The 23,863-nt window shown below is 35.5% G+C and overlaps 1 protein-coding gene across 1 annotated transcript in view; it reads right to left on the bottom strand.

Annotated features, from left to right (window-relative positions):
• LOC146995617 (uncharacterized protein CG3556-like) overlaps positions 1-23,863 on the bottom strand; it is a 103,090-nt gene that overhangs the window by 30,990 nt on the left and 48,237 nt on the right. Inside the window, exons 5-7 of the mRNA XM_085821501.1 lie at positions 19,215-19,428; positions 13,427-13,677; positions 8,088-8,266 (exon numbers count right to left, since the gene is read on the bottom strand). Coding sequence (XP_085677627.1) covers positions 8,088-8,266; positions 13,427-13,677; positions 19,215-19,428 — 644 coding nt within the window. The remainder of the gene's footprint in view (positions 1-8,087; positions 8,267-13,426; positions 13,678-19,214; positions 19,429-23,863) is intronic.

Genomic DNA, 23,863 nt, shown 5'->3' with positions numbered 1-23,863 from the left:
ATATCCAATTTTTAAAAAAATTTAAAAAGAAACGTGTCTGCTATAAAATCTTGGCATTTTTACAGGTTATCAAGTATGATTCTTTATCCGTTTTAAAAAGAGTTACAACAATAACTAAACAACTCAGACATTAAGTAAAAAGGGCATTACATATATTATTTTCTGCACTCCTTTCCCCTAATATATTATGCAACGATTTCGTCAGTTCAGAACTTCATGTGGAAGACTATCACTTTGTCCTGCAATATAATATTTCGTGTATATTGAAAAGGTGTATTTCTTTGATGTGTAGGGTTTATATTTATTTTAACTAACATTTATTTTAAGTTTAAACTATCTTTCCTGTCAAGCCTTACTTTCCCCTGGAACTGCCAATGCCAAAATATGTAAATTTGAGTAGAACGCGCAAGCATTCAAATTATCAGCGGAAGTATTCTGATTTAAATAGAAGGAAACAAGTTCGGTGTGAGAGATTCTCTTACTTAGCGAGCGCGGAGGTAGTTAGCGAGAATTGAAGAACCCCGCGTTGCGGCCTATGTGCTTGGCGGGAAGTAGTTGCAATTGTTCCAGTGAGCTTCGAGTCTGCTGAATTAGCAGCGGTATTGTAAAACGCGGTGAGTTAGTTATTTTAGAGAGCCTCGTAGTTAGAATCTTGTCTTTATTTTCTTTTCAGGTTATTATTTTTATTTGACTGCCAAGTTGGCACCGTCTGTAAGCGTCAAGATAACGCAATTGTAATTTATTACGTTGAATAAAAAGGGACTTAAACCCTTCACAAGCTTCTATCTTTTATACAAGTTTTCACAGTCACCTCTTGGTTGCGTGCAAGTTGGAGGCTCGCAACGTTATATTGGCGCCCGAACACTTATCGAACTGAAATGGCCGAAAATTGGATGGAAGCCGCTGGACAACACCAAGAAATGACAACTCAGTTGGAAGGATTTGGATACCTGGTCCAGACTTTGAGAGCGTCAATCAAGCCAAACGTCCATTTCGACGGAAAAAATTCGGTGGCGGTATTTCTAGAAGGTCTAGAAAACCACTTTCAGCTCTACCCTGTTCCTGAAAGACAAAAAGTTGCCATCGCCACATCAGCACTAAGAGGACAGGCCGCGCTATGGTGGTAAAATATAGGCAAATTTTTATTAGGGGAATTTGGAAGCCAGACATATACATTTGAAAATTTCAAAAAATCGTTAGTAAAGGCCTTCCCCATACTGAAAGATCGCGCACGGCTGGAAGCCGAACTATATAGTTTCTATCAACGCGATATAGCAGAATTGACGGACTTTATTCTACGAAACATTAAGCTAACGGATATGCTGTATGGGAAGAAACCCGATGCGGAGATTATTGAAATAATCTTGCCAAGATTGTTACCCGCTGTTCAAGACTACTTTGAAATTAGAAACCCAAGCACATTTCAGGAACTCTTCGAATTGGCGGTGAAGTTTCAAAATCGCAGAATAGCGGAAAAAGCGAGAGGGGAAACATATTCTCAAAGTACCCGAAGGAAATCTTCAAATGAGGAAACCAGAAATGGAAATCGCTCTTATGGGGGAAAGAACTATCAAGCTAACTCATCGAAACTCGAAGGTCAAAGCCCAAAAAGAAAATTTGAAAATAAACATCCGCGTACCCAGAAGACACAGATTGAAAGGAAAGCTTTAAACGAGTAGAGGGGCCTGTGAAAGGGAGGGTCCAGACCCCGGAAGTTTTAGAAAAACCCTCAAATAGACATCTAAATACAGTCATCGTAAAAAACTCACAGCTACCAATTATACAAGTCCTGGTTGGCGATGTACCAGTAGAAGCCCTCATCGATACAGGAGCAGAAGGAAAGTTCATGAGTCAAAAGTTCTTCAAAAAGAATTTTTATAGGATACGACTATTTAAAACCAGAAATACGGAAATTATAGCGGCGCAAGGAAAAACATGTCACTGCATCGGGAAAGTATCATTAAACGTACAGGTAAAAGAGGGAAATCTCAAAGTATTAATTTTTGTGGTGAAACACCTGCAACACTCTCTTATTTTAGGTATGGACTTTTTAAGGGCCGCGAGGGCCAAATTAAATTTTCAAGATAGTTCCGTGGTGCTGGAGATGGACCAGAGGGTGGTGGAACCTGTGGAGACACCTGAATTGGACCTTAGCCATTTGAATGACCAGGAAAGTAAAGCAATACAGCAAGTGGTGAGTAATTTTTCTCATTTGTTTTCAGAAAAACCAGGAAACTGTCAAATCGTGACTCACAAGATTCAATTAAACGCCGAAAAACCTTGTAGGACTAAACCGTATCGTTATGATAAACAAAAAGACTTAATCATGGAAGAACATATTCAGGAGATGTTAAAGAATAAAATAATAACGCCCATAAATAGTGAGTACGCGAGTCCAGTCGTACTATGTAGGAAAAAGAACGAGTTTCCTCCTTCAGATAAAAGGGCTTGGAGGTTTGCTATCGATTATAGAAAACTAAATAGTATCACTAAATTTCCAGTTTACCCTTTGCCGGATATAGACGAGATCATTAGACAGATCAAATCGACAAGATATATGTCTACTTTGGACTTAACGTCTGGCTACTATCAAATAGCTATGAGACCCGAAGATATACACAAAACCGCGTTTATAACAAAATCGGGCACTTATGCATTTTTACGCATGCCCTTTGTGTTGTGTGGGGCCCCATCAACATTCCATAAATAGTGAGTACGCGAGCTATGGACATTGTTCTAAAGCCTGTCCTAGGAAAATCAACTTTAATTTATCTAGATGATATAATTATAACGAGTAGTACGTTGGAACAACACATTAGTGACCTCGAACAAGTTTTTAAATTATTAAAAGAGGCCGGTCTTACAATTAACGCCTCAAAATGCAAGTTCGCAACTAAAGAACTTAAATATCTCGGTCATAAAATTTCGCAAAAGGGTATAGAAACGCAAGATTCAAAAATAAAAGCTATTAAGAATTTCCCACCGCCCAACACCGCCAAGAAACTTTCGTCTTTCCTTGGATTATGTTCTTACTATCGATCTTTCATAAAAGATTTCGCTAATATTGTTGAACCACTCTTAGTAATCAAAAGAAAAAAGAGTAAATTTACGTGGACAGCGGAAGCTAACACAGCTTTTGAAAGATTAAAAGAAGCGCTTATTAATGCCTCTGTTTTAAAATTCCCTGAGGGGGACGAAAACCTGGAAATTGCGGCAGATGCGTCAGACTATGCGGTGGGTGCGGTTCTTATGCAAAATAACCATCCGCTGGCATTTTTTAGTAAAACATTGAATCAGACACAAAGGAATTATACAGCTACAGAAAGAGAAACATTAGCCGTATTAATGGCTGTACATAAATTTCGAGTTTATTTCGGCAAATCGCCAGTAACAGTCTTTTCGGATCATGCGGCTGTTGGTAGACTTTACTCGGGAAAAAACCTAACGCCCAGGTTAATAAGATGGGCTTTAAAACTCCAAGAAGATAATATCACAATAAAATATAAACCGGGTAAGGAAAACAATGTAGCTGACGCACTTTCTCGTATAAAACTGGACGACGAAGGAAATGAACTTAAATGCGCTGTGTTGACTTCAAAAATTTTAGATTCTAGAGATACGGTTATTACTGAACTGAAAGCTGATCCTGAATTTGGAAATATCTATGCTTATTTGAAAGACCCCGAAAGCTTTGAGCACACAGATATCGATGCGATAAGAAATAGAGCAAAAAACTATGAAATAATAGATAATTTATTATTCTATACGAAAAAAACAAACGAAAATCTTGAGTATAAGCCAGTCATCCCAGCCTCGCTTCGATTAAGCATTTTGAGGGAGTTGCACGAAAAAAAAAAACAGCGGGCCACCTACGGGTCAGAAAGACTTTAAAAAGGGTACGCGAGGCGGTATATTTCCCGCAATTATACAAAATAGTAACGGCGTATGTCAGGTCCTGCAATCAATGTCAGTTAATAAATGATATTAATTACAGCCCGGCCGGGTACTTAAATAGCATTCGCGCTACATTTCCGAATGAAATTTTAGGCATAGATCTCCTTGGTCGCTTCCCCCAGAGCGAGTTAAATAAAAATCGTTTTCTTTTAGTAATATTGATCATATTTCAAAATGGATAGAAATTGTTCCACTTAAACGCGCGTCAGCCAAAACAGTCGCAGATGCATTCTTACACAGATACATTTTAAAATACGGTGCACCGATAAAAGTCATTGGCGATAACGGAAAACAATTCATTAGTCAAATATTTGAAAACATATGCAATGGACTTGGCATACGCCATATCAAAATGGTTCCGTATAGACCACAGGCTAGCATAGCAGAAAGAGTTAATAAAAAGATTGTAAAAATAATTCGCAGTTACGTTAGCACACATCACAAGCGCTGGGATGGCTACATAAATGAATTAGCTTATGCTTTAAGAACAGCACATCATGATACTACGGGGAAAACTCCAGCAGAATTATTTTTAGGCAGAAAGTTAATTACGCCTTTAGATAAATTATTCTTTGTGCAACAAAGAGAGCAGGAGTTTAAACAACAAGATGTCAAAAGCTAATTGATCAGGCGCTTAAAACCTCGGATACGGCAAGAAATAGACAGAAAATTTATTATGATAGAAAACGCCGTGAAGCAGATTTTAAAGTTGGGGATAAAGTATTGAAGCGGAAATTTTCTTTATCAAGTGCCCCAGACAATTTTATGGCAAAGCTAGCTCCAAAGTTTGAAGGCCCCTATGTAATTCAGGAAATCAAAGGGGTAGTATTATATCTTAAGAACGACAGAGGGGAAATCTGTAAAGCAAGTCCCGACCAGGTGAAAAAATACTATAATCCAAATGATTTTGAAATCCTTAAAAGTTTCTTCCAGGACTCAAGTCTAAACGAAATAGAAGGGCCAGAGACTGCAACAACTATTCCACCACCCAAGAAACGGAGAACTGAAGAGAGACCTAGCACTTCTACAAACCGGACGTCGGTATCAAAAAGAAAAAATGATTTTCAAACTCCGGCGTTTAAGAAAAACAAAAATACAGATGAACCGGGTAAAGAAACCGTGGTAAAGACGAAAACATCACCTACAAAGAATGGCAGGAGAAATTACACATCAAGGAGAACGCGCACACGGCTACAGAGTCAGGTGCCAGCAAGGCCGCCGTTCCGGAAACTGAAACGCCAACAGGAGGCACAAAAATACGACGAACAGAAGAAATTCAAGAAGGACTCCAGACCGGAGGACGTCAAGACCAGCCGTCCCAGGCAGAAACGCAAAGGCCAACAACCAGACAATTACTCCGTCAAGAGGCCAGCATGTAGAGGACGCAAAAGAAAGAGCAACGTGGACGACACTCGGAGATCAATAAGGAGAAGATTGACATCCATGAAACCTCTAACTTGGGATCAATTTTGCCAAAAACGGATGACGGAGTTTCAAGCATCGAAAACTCAAAGATAAGTTAAAACCTTCTATAAATTTTTTTCTCTTTTGTTCCGAAATGTTATGCATAAGTACGAAGTTCTATGTTTTGACGAAAGTCAATATATCTCGGTTGAGACTTAGTTTTGTTTTACTTTATTTAGCTAAGGCAAAAGTATTATTTTCTTTAAGTGTAAAAGCTAAAAACAAGCATTTTCTGTTGGTCGAAAGACTAATTCTGTTATGTTAAAGCCAAAATTTGGCCGAAGATAAATATAACTTCGTATTCTTGTATTAATAAGAATTTTAGTTTCAGTGCCGCCAGCTTGGCGAAGAATGAGTAAAGTAAAAATTTATTTTCTCTTATTCATTTTATGGTAAATTGTAAAAAGCATATGTATAAAATTTTGTAAATGTATGTAAATACTTGAAGGTTATGTAAAAGTAGAATTTAGTCTAGAAGCATAAAATTGTAGATGCTAAAAGTGAATGCTTAAAAGCAATGAAGTCAAAATTTAAGTATTAAACTGTAAAGTCATGCTTTAGAGCGAAAGCCTGCATGTTTAAAGATGAATGAGGGGGAAGTTAGAATGAATGTGTTTTGTAGGGTTCTCCACCTACATTTGAATTTTTAAGACTATTAAAGTAGCTCATTGAGTTGTAGAATGTCGAGTAAGGTGTGTCTATTTGGTTGTTGAATTCTAACAAATCATGGTGGTTAGGGGAAGTGTTGTAAGACTAAAACACGAATATTCCCGTTTGACACCACATACGGTGGAGAGCCAGGATAAAGTTAAATTAATGCTTGAAAAATTGAATGAATGTGAAGTAAGCGATAACTAAGAAAAACGAAACGTTAAAAACAAAAATTTATTGTGTCAAGAAAGTGTAAATTATAATGTATGTAGAAAGATACTGATACTTATTCCTTCCAGATGCTGGAAGGAAAGACCAAGATTGATTGATGAAGTCCAGGAAAAGTTGCTGTAAGAAGAAAGCTTTGTAACGAGTAACAGAATTTTAATATATAATTGTTACATAAGATTTTTTTTGTGTAAACGAGGCTTTCGCCAGTTAGTTCAGAATTAGATAAACTTACAACAGGTCGTTTGTAGGACCTGCTTCCAAGTTTTCCAAATTCTGGCAGCGGCAAATGTAGGGTTTATATTTATTTTAACTAACATTTATTTTAAGTTTAAACTATCTTTCCTGTCAAGCCTTACTTTCCCCTGGAACTGCCAATGCCAGAATATGTAAATTTGAGTAGAACGCGCAAGCATTCAAATTATCAGCGGAAGTATTCTGATTTAAATAGAAGGAAACAAGTTCGGTGTGAGAGATTCTCTTACTTAGAAGGTAAGTTAGCGAGAATTGAAGAACCCCGCGTTGCGGCCTATGTGCTTGGCGAGAAGGAGTGGTCATCGTTCCAGTGAGCTTCAAGTCTGCTGAATTAGCAGCTGTATTGTAAAACGCGGTGAGTTAGTTATTTTAGAGAGCCTCGTAGTTAGAATCTTGTCTTTATTTTCTTTTCAGGTTATTATTTTTATTTGACTGCCAAGTTGGCACCGTCTGTAAGCGTCAAGAGAACGCAATTGTAATTTATTACGTTGAATAAAAAGGGACTTAAACCCTTCACAAGCTTCTATCTTTTATACAAGTTTTCACAGTCACCTCTTGGTTGCGTGCGAGTTGGAGGCGCGCAACGTTATAGATGAAACAATTTAAATGATTTCTATTGTTTTTGAATGTTGATACTTACAGCTGGGGATAATTCTTTTTGCTTTTCCAGTATATATGTGCCTTTAAATAATAATTTTATTTCATAGGCACAATACTGATTTAATGTTTTTTACATTAATGTTAATTTCATTTTGCCCTGTGCTTTAAGCGATTGGTTCTAAAGCATTGACTTTTTCCTTAATAATTTTAAATTCTGTTACTTCCCACTTGTAGATATTGAAATAATTTGTCTATTATTGCTTTCTGCAAGCCTTGTACAGTTTTTGGTGCAGAATTTCTCTTGATTTCCTCTTATTTTCAACACCCCCTTTTTCCCCAAAAATGTTTCATTTTAACCGTTATTTTTTAACCAATATTCTATCTTTCAACTGCAGTCGTAGTAACTATATATATCAAATACAGTGTTCTTCAATAAATCATATTTTGATCGTTCATTTTATTAATTCTGTTATTAAATGTGTTTGTTGGTAAGTTCAATAATTAATAATTATTAAATAGCTTACCTTGAAGTTTCATCGACTTATAGTTGCATGGAAATAATTGAATTTGACACAGTAAAAAGACTCAAAGAATTGAATAAGATTTTGACTTTGTCAGTTGTTAGAATGAGTTCATTCTTTCTTAGCATGGAATACTAGTCGTTTGGTTTTATTTAATCTATTGCCACAAACAAACGGCAAAATTAAAAAATACATTACGAATTAAACATCTGGCGCGAGGGTAGCGCCATCTATAGAAAAAGATAAAATTTTTAACATAAACATTTTTAAAACTGAACAAAATGTAAGATCACATGTCCGTTTTCAGGCTTCGCGTTTTTTTATTTTGGTAAGCGAACTTTTCTAATACTTTATAAATTTTGTGAGATATACTTTAAAAAAAAAAAAAAAAAAAAAAAAAAAAAAAACATATACCTGAGTTACTAAGGCTGTCTGATATACATTTCCGAAGCTACCATCTTGATGTTGCATTGACTTAAATTGCTTGAGGGTTGAATGGTAATTATGAATGATGGAAACATTCCCTTCGCTGTTTAAGGCGATTTTTCGATATTTCATACAAGAAAGAGCCATAGATGCCATAGCTTGGAAATCTGAAATTCAAGTTTGCAAAAAAAGTTAAACAAGCACATAAAATGTATTCATGAAGTTAACATAGTTACGAACTTTGTTCTTACATAGGTAGTTTTAGTAGAAATATAGGTAAAATTTTATTTTTCTGTGAAATGTAGCGCGAGACAAATTTTAAAAGAAAGCTGTACCGGAAAAGTAACAATACAGGGTCAAGTGGAATTTAACATTGAGTAAATGGGTATCTCGGTAATTTCACAAGATATCACCAAGCTGACAACAATTTTGGACACTGATTTTAACAGCAAATTTGGCGATAAATTGCTGAAAGTCGCGAAATTTGGCGATCACTGGGCGAAATTTTGGTCCGGTCCCGGTATTACCGTATTAAGTATTGTAACTGACCACTATGTTAGCTTTAACCGTAATTCCACCCTCCTATTCCTTTTCAGTAATTTCGAGAAGCAGAAAATACTAGAAATATCTCGAAGGCCGGTTGAAAACTATTTAAGGCCGAAGGAGAGAGCATCTACTCTGAGTTGCTTAGTTGTTGTTGCGAGTTGTAGTTCCGCGTGAACAGAGATAAATCCGAGTTAGCTTTCTCTTTAGATTCGCTTTGCATTGAATTGTGTTTAACGTCCTTGTAGTTTGAAGTGTAACTACGGATTATCGGATTTGTGTTTTCAATCTATTATGAACTCGTCTCACGCAACACATTTTGGTGTCAGCAGTAGGATTGAATGCTGGTGACAAGAGCAATGGATGAGCAACTGAGGCAGCTGGTGACTTCCAAGAAAAAACGGAGGAGGCAGTTAAATACGTCAAAGAAGAGATCAAAGCGGGTCAAGGAAAGATGGAAAGGGCCGTCAACTCCTTCAAAGAAGAGATGAAATCGGACCAAGAATCCGTTAAAGAAAGAGGAGAGCTGGCCAAGAAAAGATTGAAGCAGCTTAAGCAAAAATGAAAAGAGAAATTACCTGCATAATAGAAAACGAATTTTAGGCTATGGAAGAGAGAACAGACGCGGTTGAAATTAAAGTAGAACTTACAGAAGAGAGAGTGTCCGCCGTGTAACAAAAAATCGCTTACAGAGATTCTTCTGTCAAAGAACAAACAGAAGAGACAGTTTCTGCCTTCGAACACGAAACCGATTACAGAGTTTCTGCTGTTACCAAAGACGCTGACACGTTAAAGAAATTCATAGGGATAGCAGGAAGCAATTCGAATAGTTTTAAATTTTTACCCCCCGCTTCCTCGTCTCCCTCTCAGGCTATCGACATATGATGGTAAGACCTCCTGGCAAGTATATAACACACAGATTTCTGTAGTGGTTGAAGCGAAGCTATTGATTTCCAACCAAGGCCTGTCATTTTGCCGATTCTCTGAGAGCAGATGCAGCGGATATCCATCAGACGTTTCCCGAAAATGAAAGGCTAGACCAAAGAAAGTCTATGTAAAGAAGGAAAGGCTCCATAGACGTAATGTAAACCAGTTTGTCTTCTACGCCGCTAGAAAGAAGAGGGACAATTCGCCAAGGGATTTGGCGATGGAATCTGTTGGCGAGAATTTCCCCCTTTGTGATTTACCTAGCCGAGATTTTCCACTTCCGCCACGTGTACAGGAAATTGAGGAGTACAGGTCAAGATGAATCATTCTTTCACTTTTCGCGATAATTTAAACTCGAATTTTCGTGCTTTTTTGCTTTACTACTTGAACTTGTATTATCCATATCGCAGTTTGATGTCTGATTTTATATCTTTCAAAATGTAGGAAAAAAATGGAGTCACACAGCTTTAAACTCTTGATAAACTTAACCGTCGAGCCTGTTCGAACTTCGACATCAGATTCGAGCTTTGGCGCATTTTGGCGACAGATATTTCACACATGCGCAGTTGTGTCCCTTTTCGTTCGCAGTTGTCCCTTTTCGTTCCTGCTGCTGCGAAGCTTTCCTTCTTAACAATACATATTCTTTGGCTAGACCTCGAAGCTCTATCTGGGGAGAAATGTTTAAAAGACTACAGGCTTTAATTAAAACACCGTCAACAGAAGCTCACAGAAACACTCAGGAGCTCGCTACGGATGTTGAGATGCTGTCTCATCTCGCCTTTTAGAAGTGCCCGAGAGAAACAATTGAAATACTATGCCTTCAGTACTTCATCAATGGCATCCGGGATTCGGAAATACAGAAGGCTCTACGAATGGTGGATGTCAAGCATATAGAGCTCTAGTGTAAGCCACGAAATTCAAAGCAACCTAGCAAGCATCTCGTAGAGACCGACACCCAATCAGAGCTGCGCAATCCGAGAGCCAGTGGATCAAATGGCTGCTCACCTAGATCATTTAACCAGACGAGTCAGTGCCTTGAGACGGAATATTAGTGACAAGAAACCGACCTTAAAGTATTAAGGACCATCTACAGAGGAATTGCGGAACACACCTGGGCACGGAAAATAAGACCGCTGCAAGAAGCAAGGAAAGTAGAGGCCATCTCGCGGGGCGGAGATTGCCAGATAACGAGAAGCCCCATTTTAAAGCTCTTAAGATTTCTACAATCAGTGGAGGCAGTAATTGTCTCTTCATCATGGTATATATCAGTGGAGTTCCATGCAATATGAAGAACGATGCAGAAGCCAATGTTACCATCATCCGAAAAGATTTGGCTCAACATCTGGAAGACCTGGACGCCGCCCTGCGTTACCCTCCAGACTGTGTCCGGCGAGAAGATCGACATCGACAAAAAATTAAACGTTAACATCACGTTTGGAAAAGTTACCTATCATCATACGGCATATATGGCATATAGAGCCTTGCAGTTTCGGATTGGACTCTTTACGGAAATATAAATTTTCCTTGCACTTTAATGAACTCCATTCTACCTCTGAGGACATTACCCTATTGGGAATTAAGGATGATGTAGTTAGATTTGTCCACCAAATCATAGATCAAGACGATGTCACAATACCAACAAAAACAGAATTTTTATTTCCTGCATCCCTAGCCGAAAATAGAAATTTCAGCAACGGCCTCATGTAAAATCCCAAGAACTGTAACAGCCCAAAAGGAGTACTAGTAGCCTCAGCACTCGTTGAGCTATCGAGGAGCGTTATCCCAGTGTAAATAAAAGAGAGTTGCCAATGTAACTGACAAGGCGAGAATTATTAAGACGGGTGAAGTGGTTGCAGCATGTACTCTAGTGACCAGCGTTAACCGAAACAGTAACACTCCAGAATCAGTGTTTTCAGACCATTACATCGGAGTTATTACAGAATTCACAATTAAGCGATGAAGAAAGGAATGCTGCCGAACGTGTCATTCAAGAATTTCAAGATGTTTTCTCTGGGTCGAACCAGTTTGACACAGTAAAGAATCGATACCGGAGTTCGTCCACTAATTAAGCAATATCCAAGACGTCTACAGATTGCTAAACAGAAAGAGATAGGGAAACTTCTGGAGGACATGCAAGAGAGCGGTGTCATCGAAATTTCAGCAAGTCCATGGGCATCTCCCATCGTCCTGGTCAGAAAGAAAATCGATTCAACTAGGTTTTGCGTTGGATATCGCCGGTTGAGCGTGATTAAGAAGAAAGGCAGCTAACCTCTTCATAGAGCTGACGACATTCTTAATACTGTTTCTGGAAGCAAGTGGTTTTCGACACTTGATTTAAAAAGTCGATATTGGCAGACAGAGATACATACAGATGGCCGAGAAAAGATGGCCTTTACTATCGGACAAGAACTTTGGCAGTTCAGTGTGATGCCATTTTAGCTATGTAATGCACCGATAATATTCGAACGCCTCATGGAGACTGTGTTGAAAGGTCCTTCCTACAAACCTAGATAATATCTTCTCTATACCTCGATAATATACCTTCTATGTCTGGATTCTGCTATACCTGGATAATATCTTCATCGTTGGGAAGAGTTTTTAAGAACATCTAGAAAATCTTAGAAAGGTGCTTCAGAAACTGAAAGAAGCCAATATGAAGTTAAGTTCCGCCAAATGTAAATTATTCTGACAGGAAGTGACTTACCTCGGACATGTAATTTCTGCTGAAGGTGGGTGTGCGGATCCTGAAAAAATTATCAGCAGTTAAAGACCGGAGACGCCTCGAAAATATCCATCAGCCGTCCACTCCTTTTGTTTTGTATCGCACTCCGTAATTTCTTCAATATCTCTGTACTAAGCCTAGTTTTAACCAGTTCACTAACAAAATTCCTTGACATTCCTAAAACACGGTATACACGAGTTTTCTCGAAGAAAGGAATGGCTTTGCTTTCTTGGGTTTCGGGAAACCAACATGCCGCCATTCCAACGACTTTCGTTTTGTTTTAGGTGTCTCGTAACAAATCCATGTTTCATCCCCTGTGACAATTCTTTCAAAAAGTTATTTCCTTTTATTTCATAACGCTGCATGTTCATTTACACTTTTGCAGCTGAGGTTGATGGTTCGGTAAAACCATCGAAACTAGTCCTGTAAAAATTTGAAAGTATAACTCTGATTTCTGTTGTTTGACTTATGAATTAGTACTTGTTTGGAGTGTTATTGTATCTTAATTAAGGTTAAACATATCTCACATGCAAAAACTCTATAACACTTTCATTTCGCTGCTGCGGAACCGACGGTTTTAAACATAATTACCGATAAACAATGATTTCAAACGTTAACGTAGACAAATAAAATGGCTAGGCTAATTCGTTCTCGAGTTGAACTATGTAACTAGGCATGCACAACATTCGTACTATCAGGTGCGAAAGCGATATGCGCAAATGGTACTTACTTTCTGGGTCAGCTTTCTAGTTTCAGGTAAAAGATATCTTTCTTGAAATTATCATATGGTATCTATTTATTTGGTGAATTAAAGATTGTTTACCGCATATTTACAAAAAACTAAGGAATGCTAAAAAAAAGAAAGCAATGTGAATTCAGAAACCTTAGCAGAAGTGTAACACAGTGCTAATATAATAAAGAAATACCAAAAATTTCATTGACTGGTTTGTCATCGTTAATTACTACGTACAGTCTTACCAGTATTTATATGAATTACACAAATGAAACAAAATTTTGAAAAAAAGGCATGAAGCTTAAAATAGAACATGGTAGAAAAAAAGTCATTTCTTATATTAATGTATAGAAAATTGAATGGCATCTAAAACTGACTTATACAATTTTTCGAATTACGTACCTATTAGGAACGGGTAGTCTGAATGGGTCGAAAGAACGCTTCTCAATTTAGATATCGTATCTTCAGGCATGGTTTCGTTTGCATTGCAGAGGGCCAAATATATAACTGGAATTATTGACGAATCTTTAATCTGATTCTTAAGCAGCTCCACCAGGTCAAATCCGTAAAACTTGCGTGGATTAAGACACACTGTTAATAACGAATTTACAAACATACTTAATTGATTGGGTGAAACTGGATCCGTCTCATTTCTGTAAATAAAAGAAGTTTCTTAAATTTAATAGTTAAGTCGAAATATTTTAGGGATTATGTATGCTGTTGTGACACAGTTTATTAAAATATTGAAATTCGAATAAATTTGAACGTTAAAGTTTCAGTAAAAAACTAAACATTAAAACAGAGAGCTCTTGCGTAATGAGCAAGAAGTAAACAAATAAAGGCAAATGTATTTGTAATGGTAATCATCCGCAAATAAGAATATACAGCAATCAAAATATCAAAATCAACCGGCAGTTTTAACGTTAGAGTCGTTTGTAGTTTAGTTTTCTAGTTTTGCTTTATAGTTTTGTTCGCTTGTATCTTGTATCTTGGTGAGTAATGAGTGGCATGCAGAGTCTCCGCTTTTACCACTTAACACATTGTACCCCGGTGGCATCTGAGACAACTAAAGTCTGAGCACCGGCATGATTCGCTTGTTGACGACCCATGAATAGGTGAAGAAAATATTTAAAATTTTATACATTATCGTAAAACACTAAATTTGGTTTGCATATTCGTTATATGCAATTTAACGATAACGAAAAATAGAAGCAAAATAAAAAAAAGTTAATTGATAATTATAAAAAAATACACCTGTTTTATTTGATGACTGATTATTACATATATATAATATAAACAGAAAGAAAAATATTATTATTTAAGGGATGCATGGAGTAGGCGCTCAATCCAGGAACGAATTCTATTGTTTGCTGGAAGAGTCTAAGATTTGTAGGTATGGTACGTGAAAGTAGGGATGAGCTAAGAGGAGAAAGAGAAAGGGATTTTGAATATAGGGAATTTCAGTCTTTCCCTGATTGAGCGCCTACTATGAATGGGCTCCTGCTTTGTGAGGGTAGCTTTCTTTTACAGTTGCAATTTTCTACAATACGTTAAGTAAATAAAAAATTTACAGTTACGTATTGTAACTTCATGTAATACTCTGTTACTTTTTCGTAATAAGAGTTCGAATAAATATTAAATTTCGTTGGAATAAACAAAATTATGTAATTTCGCCAAAACGTTATGCCTTTAAGCAAATTTTAAATAAGCATACAATTTTACATTGCAAACACGTATTTTTCTACGAAGTATTTTTTTTTTTTTTTTTTTTTGTTTCATAAATTGATAAAAATTAATCTGTCCTTAAACAAAATGTTCAGTAACACATAGAGCATAAAAATAAGAGTGAAACTCCTTCCACGGTTCGGGAATAAGTCAGCGAAAATGTCCCTTTTTTCCGTAGTACCCACTGAAAGCCATTACACGATCTAATTATTTCCGTTGGAAACCATTCCTGAACGTTTCCTTTCTATTCCTCTCACTTGCGTATATTGAACTCGCCCAGTTAACAATAGCAGGCGTTCCGAGATTGACGGTCTAGTGATGCATGGTGTTTTTCAAAACATTTTCAAAGATGTAAAAGTACTAGGCATAGAGAACACATAAAGCTACTCTTGCTTCTTTTTTTGCTAGCAGAGCAAACTTTGCATGGACGTCGTACATATCGGTTTTTGTTCCCTTTTCCTCCCCCCCTTACGATTTCTTTTATGCTTTGCTTATTAGCAGGAAGAATCTTTGGACCAGATTGCACAATAAAATCTGGTACATTGGGAGCTTTATCAACATCTGACCATGATTCAAAGTAACTATGTAATTCTGTGAACATTTCGCTATCACTTAGATCATCGGAATCACTGGAATACTGTGATTTAACAGCTCTTTATCTTCTTCTTGGCATAACATCACTATCACTGTCCTCGACCTCTATATCAGAATCTTCTGATTGTATTGAATAATCTGATAGAGGATCAGCAATATAGTCAGTAACTTCACTCATATTATAGGGGTAAAAATGCACAGAATAAGAAGCGTAAGGCTAGGAAGTATGTACTGGCTATGGAATACGACACTCAAGAGTGACTCTTGATTGTACTTGTTCCTGAACCATCGTATACATTTTGTTTCGAAGAAATAAAAAGTGCAGATCGGCGAGTCATGACGAGAGCAAACTAATCGCCAAATAAAAGAATGTTTCATTATCGCAGGGCTGGCGCTGAAACGAAGACCTTGAGCCGCGCCGGAGCTTTCGCGGAGCCGGCGCTCAAGCGATAGACTTCGAAACCCGCGTTTTCGCGGGGCCGGCGTACAATGTGTTAACATGGATTTTTGACTCAAGGCATTGGCTTTAGTCCAGAGACAAGAGTTCGGAAACGTAAAAACGCTTTGCCGAGAGGCGAAATAAAATCATGTACTTAAAAGTACTTAACATGAAAGACGTTCGAGTTTGTTTGTAAATATTGGAAGTAGCTTCTGATTATACAGAGCCTGTCCCGTGAGCGGTCACCCACCCAAATACTGGCATAATAATTCGAAGTGATGGTAATACGGGACATCAGGAAAATCATGCAGTTGAACGTTGGTTAGCAGATTTAGAAATGTGTCCACAAAGATATTCGTACAATATCGCAATATTACGCAGTAGTTATATTTTAAACTACTAAAAATTTAAATAGAACGCAATCCAGAGTTCAGAGAAAGCTAAGACGATGTCACCGCGAATTCGCTACAATCAACAACAACAGTTAACTAAGAACTGAGATGAGATGTTTCTCTCCGGCTTTTATAGCTTTTTAAATCGGCCGAGAGAGACAGTTCTACGAATTTCTGGAAAGCAAAAAAAGTAGAAAAGTAGAACTACGATTACAGCTAACATAGTAGTCAATTACATTTATTCAAATTAAATGTCAATTACAGAGACAAACTTTTATTCAATGTCAAATGCTTGTGCTCATGTGTTTTACTTTTCCGCTCTAGCTTTCTCTTAAAATATGTCACGTCCTGCATTGCACGGGGAAATAAAACAACTTTAATTATTATTTTACTAAAAATGCAAAATTCTTAACTAATGCTAAATTCTCAACAAGCTGATTACATATTGAATGTAAAGCTGATTATATTGCCATTGAAAGTTAAATTTTTTCGCGTTGGAAGACACTACCAAAGTCACTATCTTTGTAAAGTGCAAAGTCCAACACACACACCGAAGAGTCATTACATTATGACTAGCATGTTAAAGCGCTCACCAACTGGTCCTGCAATTCCCGCACATTGCAAGGGGGTAGCGTGGCAGCACGAACTTGGATTTCCAAGTGGGACCACAAATGCTCTATTGGATTAATGCCAGTTGAATTTGGAGGCCAAGACATGATTTGAAAGTCACTGAAATGTTCCTCGAACCCTATTAGGCTTAGCCGCACTTAAACAACTTTTAAATTGTTGATAATTCTACAATTATAACATACAAGTTAACCAAAGGCATAAAAACCTTAACCGGGAGATAAGAAAAACATAATTCAATCCTTTTTTAAAACAAAAAATGCCCAATTTACAAACATATAAGAATAAAGTTACCGAGCTCACTGTGCCGAGTAACAAAGTGAATATATATATATATATATATATATATATATATATGGAGACCCCAACACTCATATAGTAGGTAAGTTAGAATTAAAACTTACTATTTACTTAAGTATTTTTAAAAATTTTTTATGTAGTATTTAAGTATTTTCTAAATATGAAATTTGTTTTTTAAAAATTGTGAATTAGTTCTTTTTGTTTCTTATTGGTTTATATGGATTATGTCTAGTTCTTTTTTAGTTTCTTTTTATTGATATGCATATTCGTGTCGGGGAGGTTTCTGTAGACAAGGGTTTCTAAAATACATTGGTTTCTAAATTATTTTTTATTTTTTTATTTTTTATAAAAAATTAATTTTTTGAAAAATTTAATTTTTTTAAAAAAAGTTTAATTTAATACTTTACTTTACTTGTTTCTCTAAAGACTTCATTAGTATTTTCCTTTTAGAACTTTAATTCTTAAATGCTAGTTTCTAACGGTACCACTTTATTGGTATTTCTTTTTACCTTTGATTTTGACTTTTACCCTTGCCTGCATGAATGACGAAACACGAATTGAATGATTGAAGAGTTAGGTTTGGAGGCAACTTCCCCTTGATAAGTCTGTCTCCTGCCTACTCAACAGTCATTCACTTATGCATTTAAGAAAAAAAAAAAAAAAATTGTTTGGTTTAATTTTAATTTGCTAAATTCGGGAATTTATTTTCATGGATTGGTTTTGCACTTTATTTGCTTATGCTTCTGAATTTAAATGATATTCTAGATTAGTTCGAGAATTAAATCTTTTATATGTTTGCACATTTTTTAAAAAAAATTATTTTTGCTTTTTTTTCTTTATTTTCGCTTTAAATTTGCTTTTTTACTTTATATGTGTTTGTTAAAATTTAAATTAAATTTGTTTAAATATATATATACATATATTTATATACTTTTGGCGCGGCCGATTGCAACCAAAATAGGCGGGCCACATCTACACGGTATAGCAGTCCTATATACAAAATTTCAACTTTCAGAGGTTACAGAGGTTTCAGAGGTTTTGAGTTATGTCAGACACATACATACATATGTCCCTACGTACAGACGCCACGAAAAAATCTCTTCAGAATTCATTTAAAATCAGTTTTATAATTTTTTGGGGGTAAAAGAGTCCTTTATTCTGTCCTTACGTGCAGATGTCAAGTAAAAAAAAAAAAAACGTTAAATTGCATTCGATAGCGGTCAAAATGGATATTTTCGATGAAATATGATACTAAAAATTTTTCGCAATTACAATACTTCCTTTTTACTTCGTACAAGGAAGTAAAAATGAAATACAAAAATTTTAGAAAAACCAAAATTTTAGAACTGAAGACGGTTTCGAATCAAAACTTTTAGATAATAGTCCATGCACATGAAATTACTTTCTCGCCGTTCCAGCGGGGGAAAAAAAAAGAACTATTCTGATGGGATATATATGACACTGGGAATGAACGGTAAAATTTCAAACATTCTTCTGAGGGTTTTTTTTTCCATATTTATATTATAGATTTGATGCTCAGTGTATGCTGATTAGATGATTTCTGAAATGAATGTTACTTCACGTGACAAGAGAGATTCTGCAGAAATAGTAATTTATTTCTTGAAATAACATATGTTTTTGAACTTGGTTCGTTACTAGAATTCTTTGTTGTTTTCACCAATGCGTGCAGGTACAGTAATGATATGTCTTATGTAATCTGAAGTTATGGTTGATCTTCAATTTGTATTCAAAAAATCTCTTGGCAACTCGTTTTTGAGTTATGCGAGATACGTACGTACGTACGTACATACACCACGAAAAACTTTCTTCAGAATTCATTTTAAAGCAGTTTTATAATTTTTTGACGGAAAAGAGTCTTTTATTCTGTCCTTACGTACAGATATCACGCAAAAACATCGTTAAATTGCATTCGATAGCGGTCAAAATGGATATTTTCGTTGAAATATGCTGCTTGAATCTTTTCGCGATTACAATACTCCCTTTTTACTTCGTACAAGGAAGTAAAAAAGTATAAGTAAGAAAAATATATAGAATTTCCTAAGACACAAGAGGCTATTAGTAAAAATGGAAACATGTAAGTCTCAATGCTCACCTTAAAATGGCAACAGAAGTTTTGAGTTCGGCTTGCTTGGCCATTAATTCTTCTTCCTCGTTTGTGCCATTAAAATTAGCTCCATCTGCCAAATAAAGAGCAACAATAGCTCTATGGGTATTTTCCTTCCAGCTCCAAATCTTTTTACTTTTTAACCATAAAATAGCATTGCGGCGACTCTGTGAAACCCCACGAATAGCAAAAGCACCTTTTTCTGTAAAACATAACAAAGGTTATAATGCCCGTTATAATAACTCTAATATAAATATTCACGAATAATATTTACAGCTGATTACCATTGCTTAAAGTTATAATAAAAGAAATTAAAGTTACTTTTGAGATCTAACATTAATATTTGCTCAAAAGGGTCAAAATTTAAAAGATTACAATTACGATGACATCGCAAAAATATAAAGACAGGTATCCGTGTTAATCTGCCGTAGAATAACTCATTTGAATTCGCGTACATTTAAGATTTCTTGAAAAGTCTAGGCATGATGAAGATCATTTTAGATATATGCTAAATGTAAAAGATACTTAGAATGTTTATTTAATTTATTTAAGTTACATATGTAGGTTTTCGATAATGTATTACGTTATTTATTAGTTTGTATATTTCAGGGGTACACGTGAAGAAACATTCTTCCTGGCGCAGATTCTACTTAATTAAAAAAAAATTACTTGATTTACATCTCTTACAATGGCATTTTAAAGAATACTGTTATATTCTGAATGTTTTCAATGTTCATTGATATGTGAAATGACTCGTTTAGTAGTCTGAAAGCAGGAAGATAAATAAACATGACTTTTCCAAAGCTTTCAAGCTTAATATAATTATAAATGAGGCACTCAAGTTAGTAATTTGGCAATATTTACAGCTCTATTTTAATAATTAAAGAACAATTGCCAAATGTTACCCAAAATTTACATATCTAATTCAAGAAGCGGCAACCAACACCAATAAAATAAGCTTTAAATTCTAGCTGTGGTAGCGCAGATTAGCAGAGCCGTGGGCAACGACAACGTATCAGTCCATTTCTATTGTTGACGTAACCGTACGGGGATTACGTTTTTCGTTTTAAACATTCCTACGTTACTCGTGTATTAGGTACAATGTTTGAAAATAGTTTTAAAATTTCATTTTGTTTAAAGTATTTTTAACTGGCCTAAATTCACGTTTTACTAAAAAACTATCAAATAAACTTATTCAAGGAAATTGCGAAAAACACTTTCTGTATATAATAATAATAAAACTTGCAATAAAACTTGTATACGTAATTTTCGCAATTTAAGACATATAATCTGTATTATTACTCTAGAAAGTACGATATCCGGACGTCCAATAACCGGAATGATCTAAAATCCGAATTTCCGGATCAGAAGCAAACTCTTTTAGAATTTTTGGGTATGCTTTATACACACGCTCATTTGGTACTTTTTTCATAATAAAAGATGTAAAGAGTCCTGATTCTTAATTTTACTTCCGCACTGAAGAAAATACCTCCATATTGAAGAAAAAGTATTTATGAGCACGAATCTATATGAGCAATAATTTGACTTCACAGTGGTCTTTTGCTTGGCATACATCTCAAACCGAAACATTACATTGAAACATCGTTGATTTTATACTTACGAAATTATTTCCCCAATGCCAACCTCAGTGAATCATTGTTTATTATTTTTTGTTTTCATTATCGCATGACTATCGACACGCGGTAGCTTGAGAATTATACAGTGTTGACAAGGAGAATTCTACAGTTAGAAATTTCTTTCCACATGCAGAATATAGATTTTGTAAATGACGCTCAGAGACCAAAACATGAAACTTAGTACTGTTTGAACTGAGAGAATAACTGACCTGTTATTCAGATAAACCGAGGACCGTCACCAGAGCTGTTTTGGCCGTAACGGGTGACCGCCGGTCCTGGATATATCTTAAATATATGTGGGCAGTGGCGTAAATAAGGATATGCAAGGAATGCAGTCGCATAGGGGCCCGGAGGCTTAAGGGGCCCATGAATGTCCTGCTGAACTACATTTACATATTTAAACTTAAAACACGTATAAAAATCATGTGTTCGAGTAGATTAGTGTACCAAAACGTTTTCTTAAAAGAAAGAGAAGGAATCTTTACCATACATATTTCTTACAAAAATTGTATGTTCAAATAGTTTTCTTTGAAATTTATGATAAATATGTTTTATATTTAACATATGTATCATTTACATTATAAAAGTTCTCATTTATGACTTGTATATTATTGCATAAGTCATGTTCGTAAGCTCAGTTGATCACAGAGTGCAATTTCTTTTTTGTACGTTTACCTATCATTTTGTCTGTCAGTTTATAACATAACCAGTTATTTACTAGCTTGCTAAATTAAGGGGAAAAAACTTGGATTGGCGCAGATTTTATATAGAAACTCGAAATATACTTGCATGTAAAACCTACTAGATTTTATTTAAAAATCTCCGCAAATCTAGACTTTCTTCCCCTCTTTTTAATCACAGTAAATTCATTGGGAGGGGGAAGGAAAATGTTTTGCATAGGGGCCCAAGAGTTCTAGCTACGCCACTGTATGTGGGAGTCTATTTGTTCTCAGATAAGTCTTAAGCTTGTGCAAGAATCTGGCAGTAGTATAATAAATATCTAAACAATTTCGTTAGTATGCGATACATGCAAGATCAAATTTAGCGGAACAATATGTCTGAAGTCGCGAATCTCGTTATACGTCGCGAATAATGTATAGAGGAAGCTAGCTAAGCTTTGTGATGAGAGCCGAGAATTCGAATGTTTTCAGATATCCCAAAAATAATCGAAATTTTCCAATTAATAGAATCTGGGAAGAAATGTGAAAAAGTGGCAATAAACGAGGATGTTATAATATAAGTCTTTCATTGTGATGACAATACCCCAATCATCATTTAGCTAACAGATAGCGAAATTTGCGGCATAATTCTACATCCAGGAAAATATCGCTATGGATAGTGAAGAAAGTGACAGAGAGGTTGTTGAGAGCGAAAACATTTCGGTTGAAAATTTAGTGGGAATTCTCGATATGACGATTAGAGGGTTTAAAGAATGGAACTTCGTAACTGAACAAGAACTCGTGTCTCTCTACTAAGAGAAAGTATCAACATAAAAAAAGAAACCACTTGAACAACTTGTATTGAAAAAAATTTTCAATAAAACCAAAAATTAAATATTCAGCTTTTTTTTATTATTATTTTGATTCCCTCAAGCTCATGCTTCATTATTTCATAAACCACTATTTCATATTTTGAATTTCATAATTCTACATGACATCTTACTTGATTTAAGCTGATGATCAAATATCCGAAAAAAGTCTCAAATTCGGAATCGCCAAAGTTTCGACGAGTTTGGATCTGGGAATTTGTACTGTGTTAAATAACAGAGATTATTATTTAATGATTTGAATTTATTAAAAGTTCCCTCTGAGCTTTTCTGAGATTTATACAAAAGCCAGACAAAACGTTCTTGCTTCAAGTTTGTTTGCTACATTGAATAATATTTAATGTTTTAAAATTATATAAATGCATTGAGATCATACGAAATAAAATATTATGTAAATAGCTCTTTTCTCTCAACTGGCATTAAATTGCTATTATATGAGTTTATGTTAACAGTATTCAGTACATGAAATAACACACATAGAAAGATTCTATTCAGAACTAAATTATGAATATTCTTAATCATGAGCATACACAAATTACGTTGATACATAAATATGAGTAAAGTTCTTACTTCTGTATTCGTTGTTCAGTTATGCATTTAAGGCATTTAAAAATTTTTCTTATGAAGCTTAAGAAAATAATGGAGTTTCGTTAACAGAGATTCCCTTATATTTTAAATTAGATGCTAAATAATGTATTACAGAAGCATAACTAAATTGCGTTGTTCTAAAATATATTTTAATTTTAGTTCTTAATAAAGAATTATTAATTTGTGATGTTGCGTGGCCCTAACTTGCCCGCAACCGTAGTAGTGACTGCTATGAACTGGAAATTACACAAACTCTTAAGAAGGGTTTAACTCCCTTTTTATTCCACTTTGGAAGTTACAGATGCGTTCACTTGACGCTCACAAACTACGCCGACCCAGCGGTTAAATAAAAATCAGAAAGTACAACTAAAAATAAGTAACCGGGTGAATAAATAACAAGTCACTACCTACGAGGCTCTATAAACGTGACTAACTTAACCGCGTTCTGAGATACAGCTGAGATTTCAGCAAACTTTCTGAATAAGAAGTTGAAAGATTCAACTAACTGCCGAAGTAGGCACACAGGCCGAAACGCGCGGTTCTTAAATTTCTACCTAGCAACCTTCACGCTCGTGTATCAAGAAAGCACACCTACAAACTCGTTTCCCTTCTATTTAACTCAAAATACTTCTGCTAAAAATTTGAATACTCTACCCGTTCTACTAAAATTTACATACTCTGGCTTTGGCAATTCCAGGGAAAAGTAAAGGCTTGACAGGAAAGATAGCTTAAAATAAATGTTAGTTAAAATAAATATAAACCCTACAAATTAATAAACAAGCCAGGAATACTTGCACTAGAACATTTATGCAAGTTGTTAACACAAGCTCCGAAGAGCCAGAAAAATTAGTGCACATTAATAAATT

Source organism: Stegodyphus dumicola, chromosome 8 (assembly GCF_044657685.1).
Source record: "Stegodyphus dumicola isolate Sdum_Otavi_A_Nest chromosome 8, ASM4465768v1".
In the NCBI taxonomy this organism is placed as follows: domain Eukaryota; kingdom Metazoa; phylum Arthropoda; class Arachnida; order Araneae; family Eresidae; genus Stegodyphus; species Stegodyphus dumicola.
This window is presented reverse-complemented; position numbering and strand designations above follow the sequence as displayed.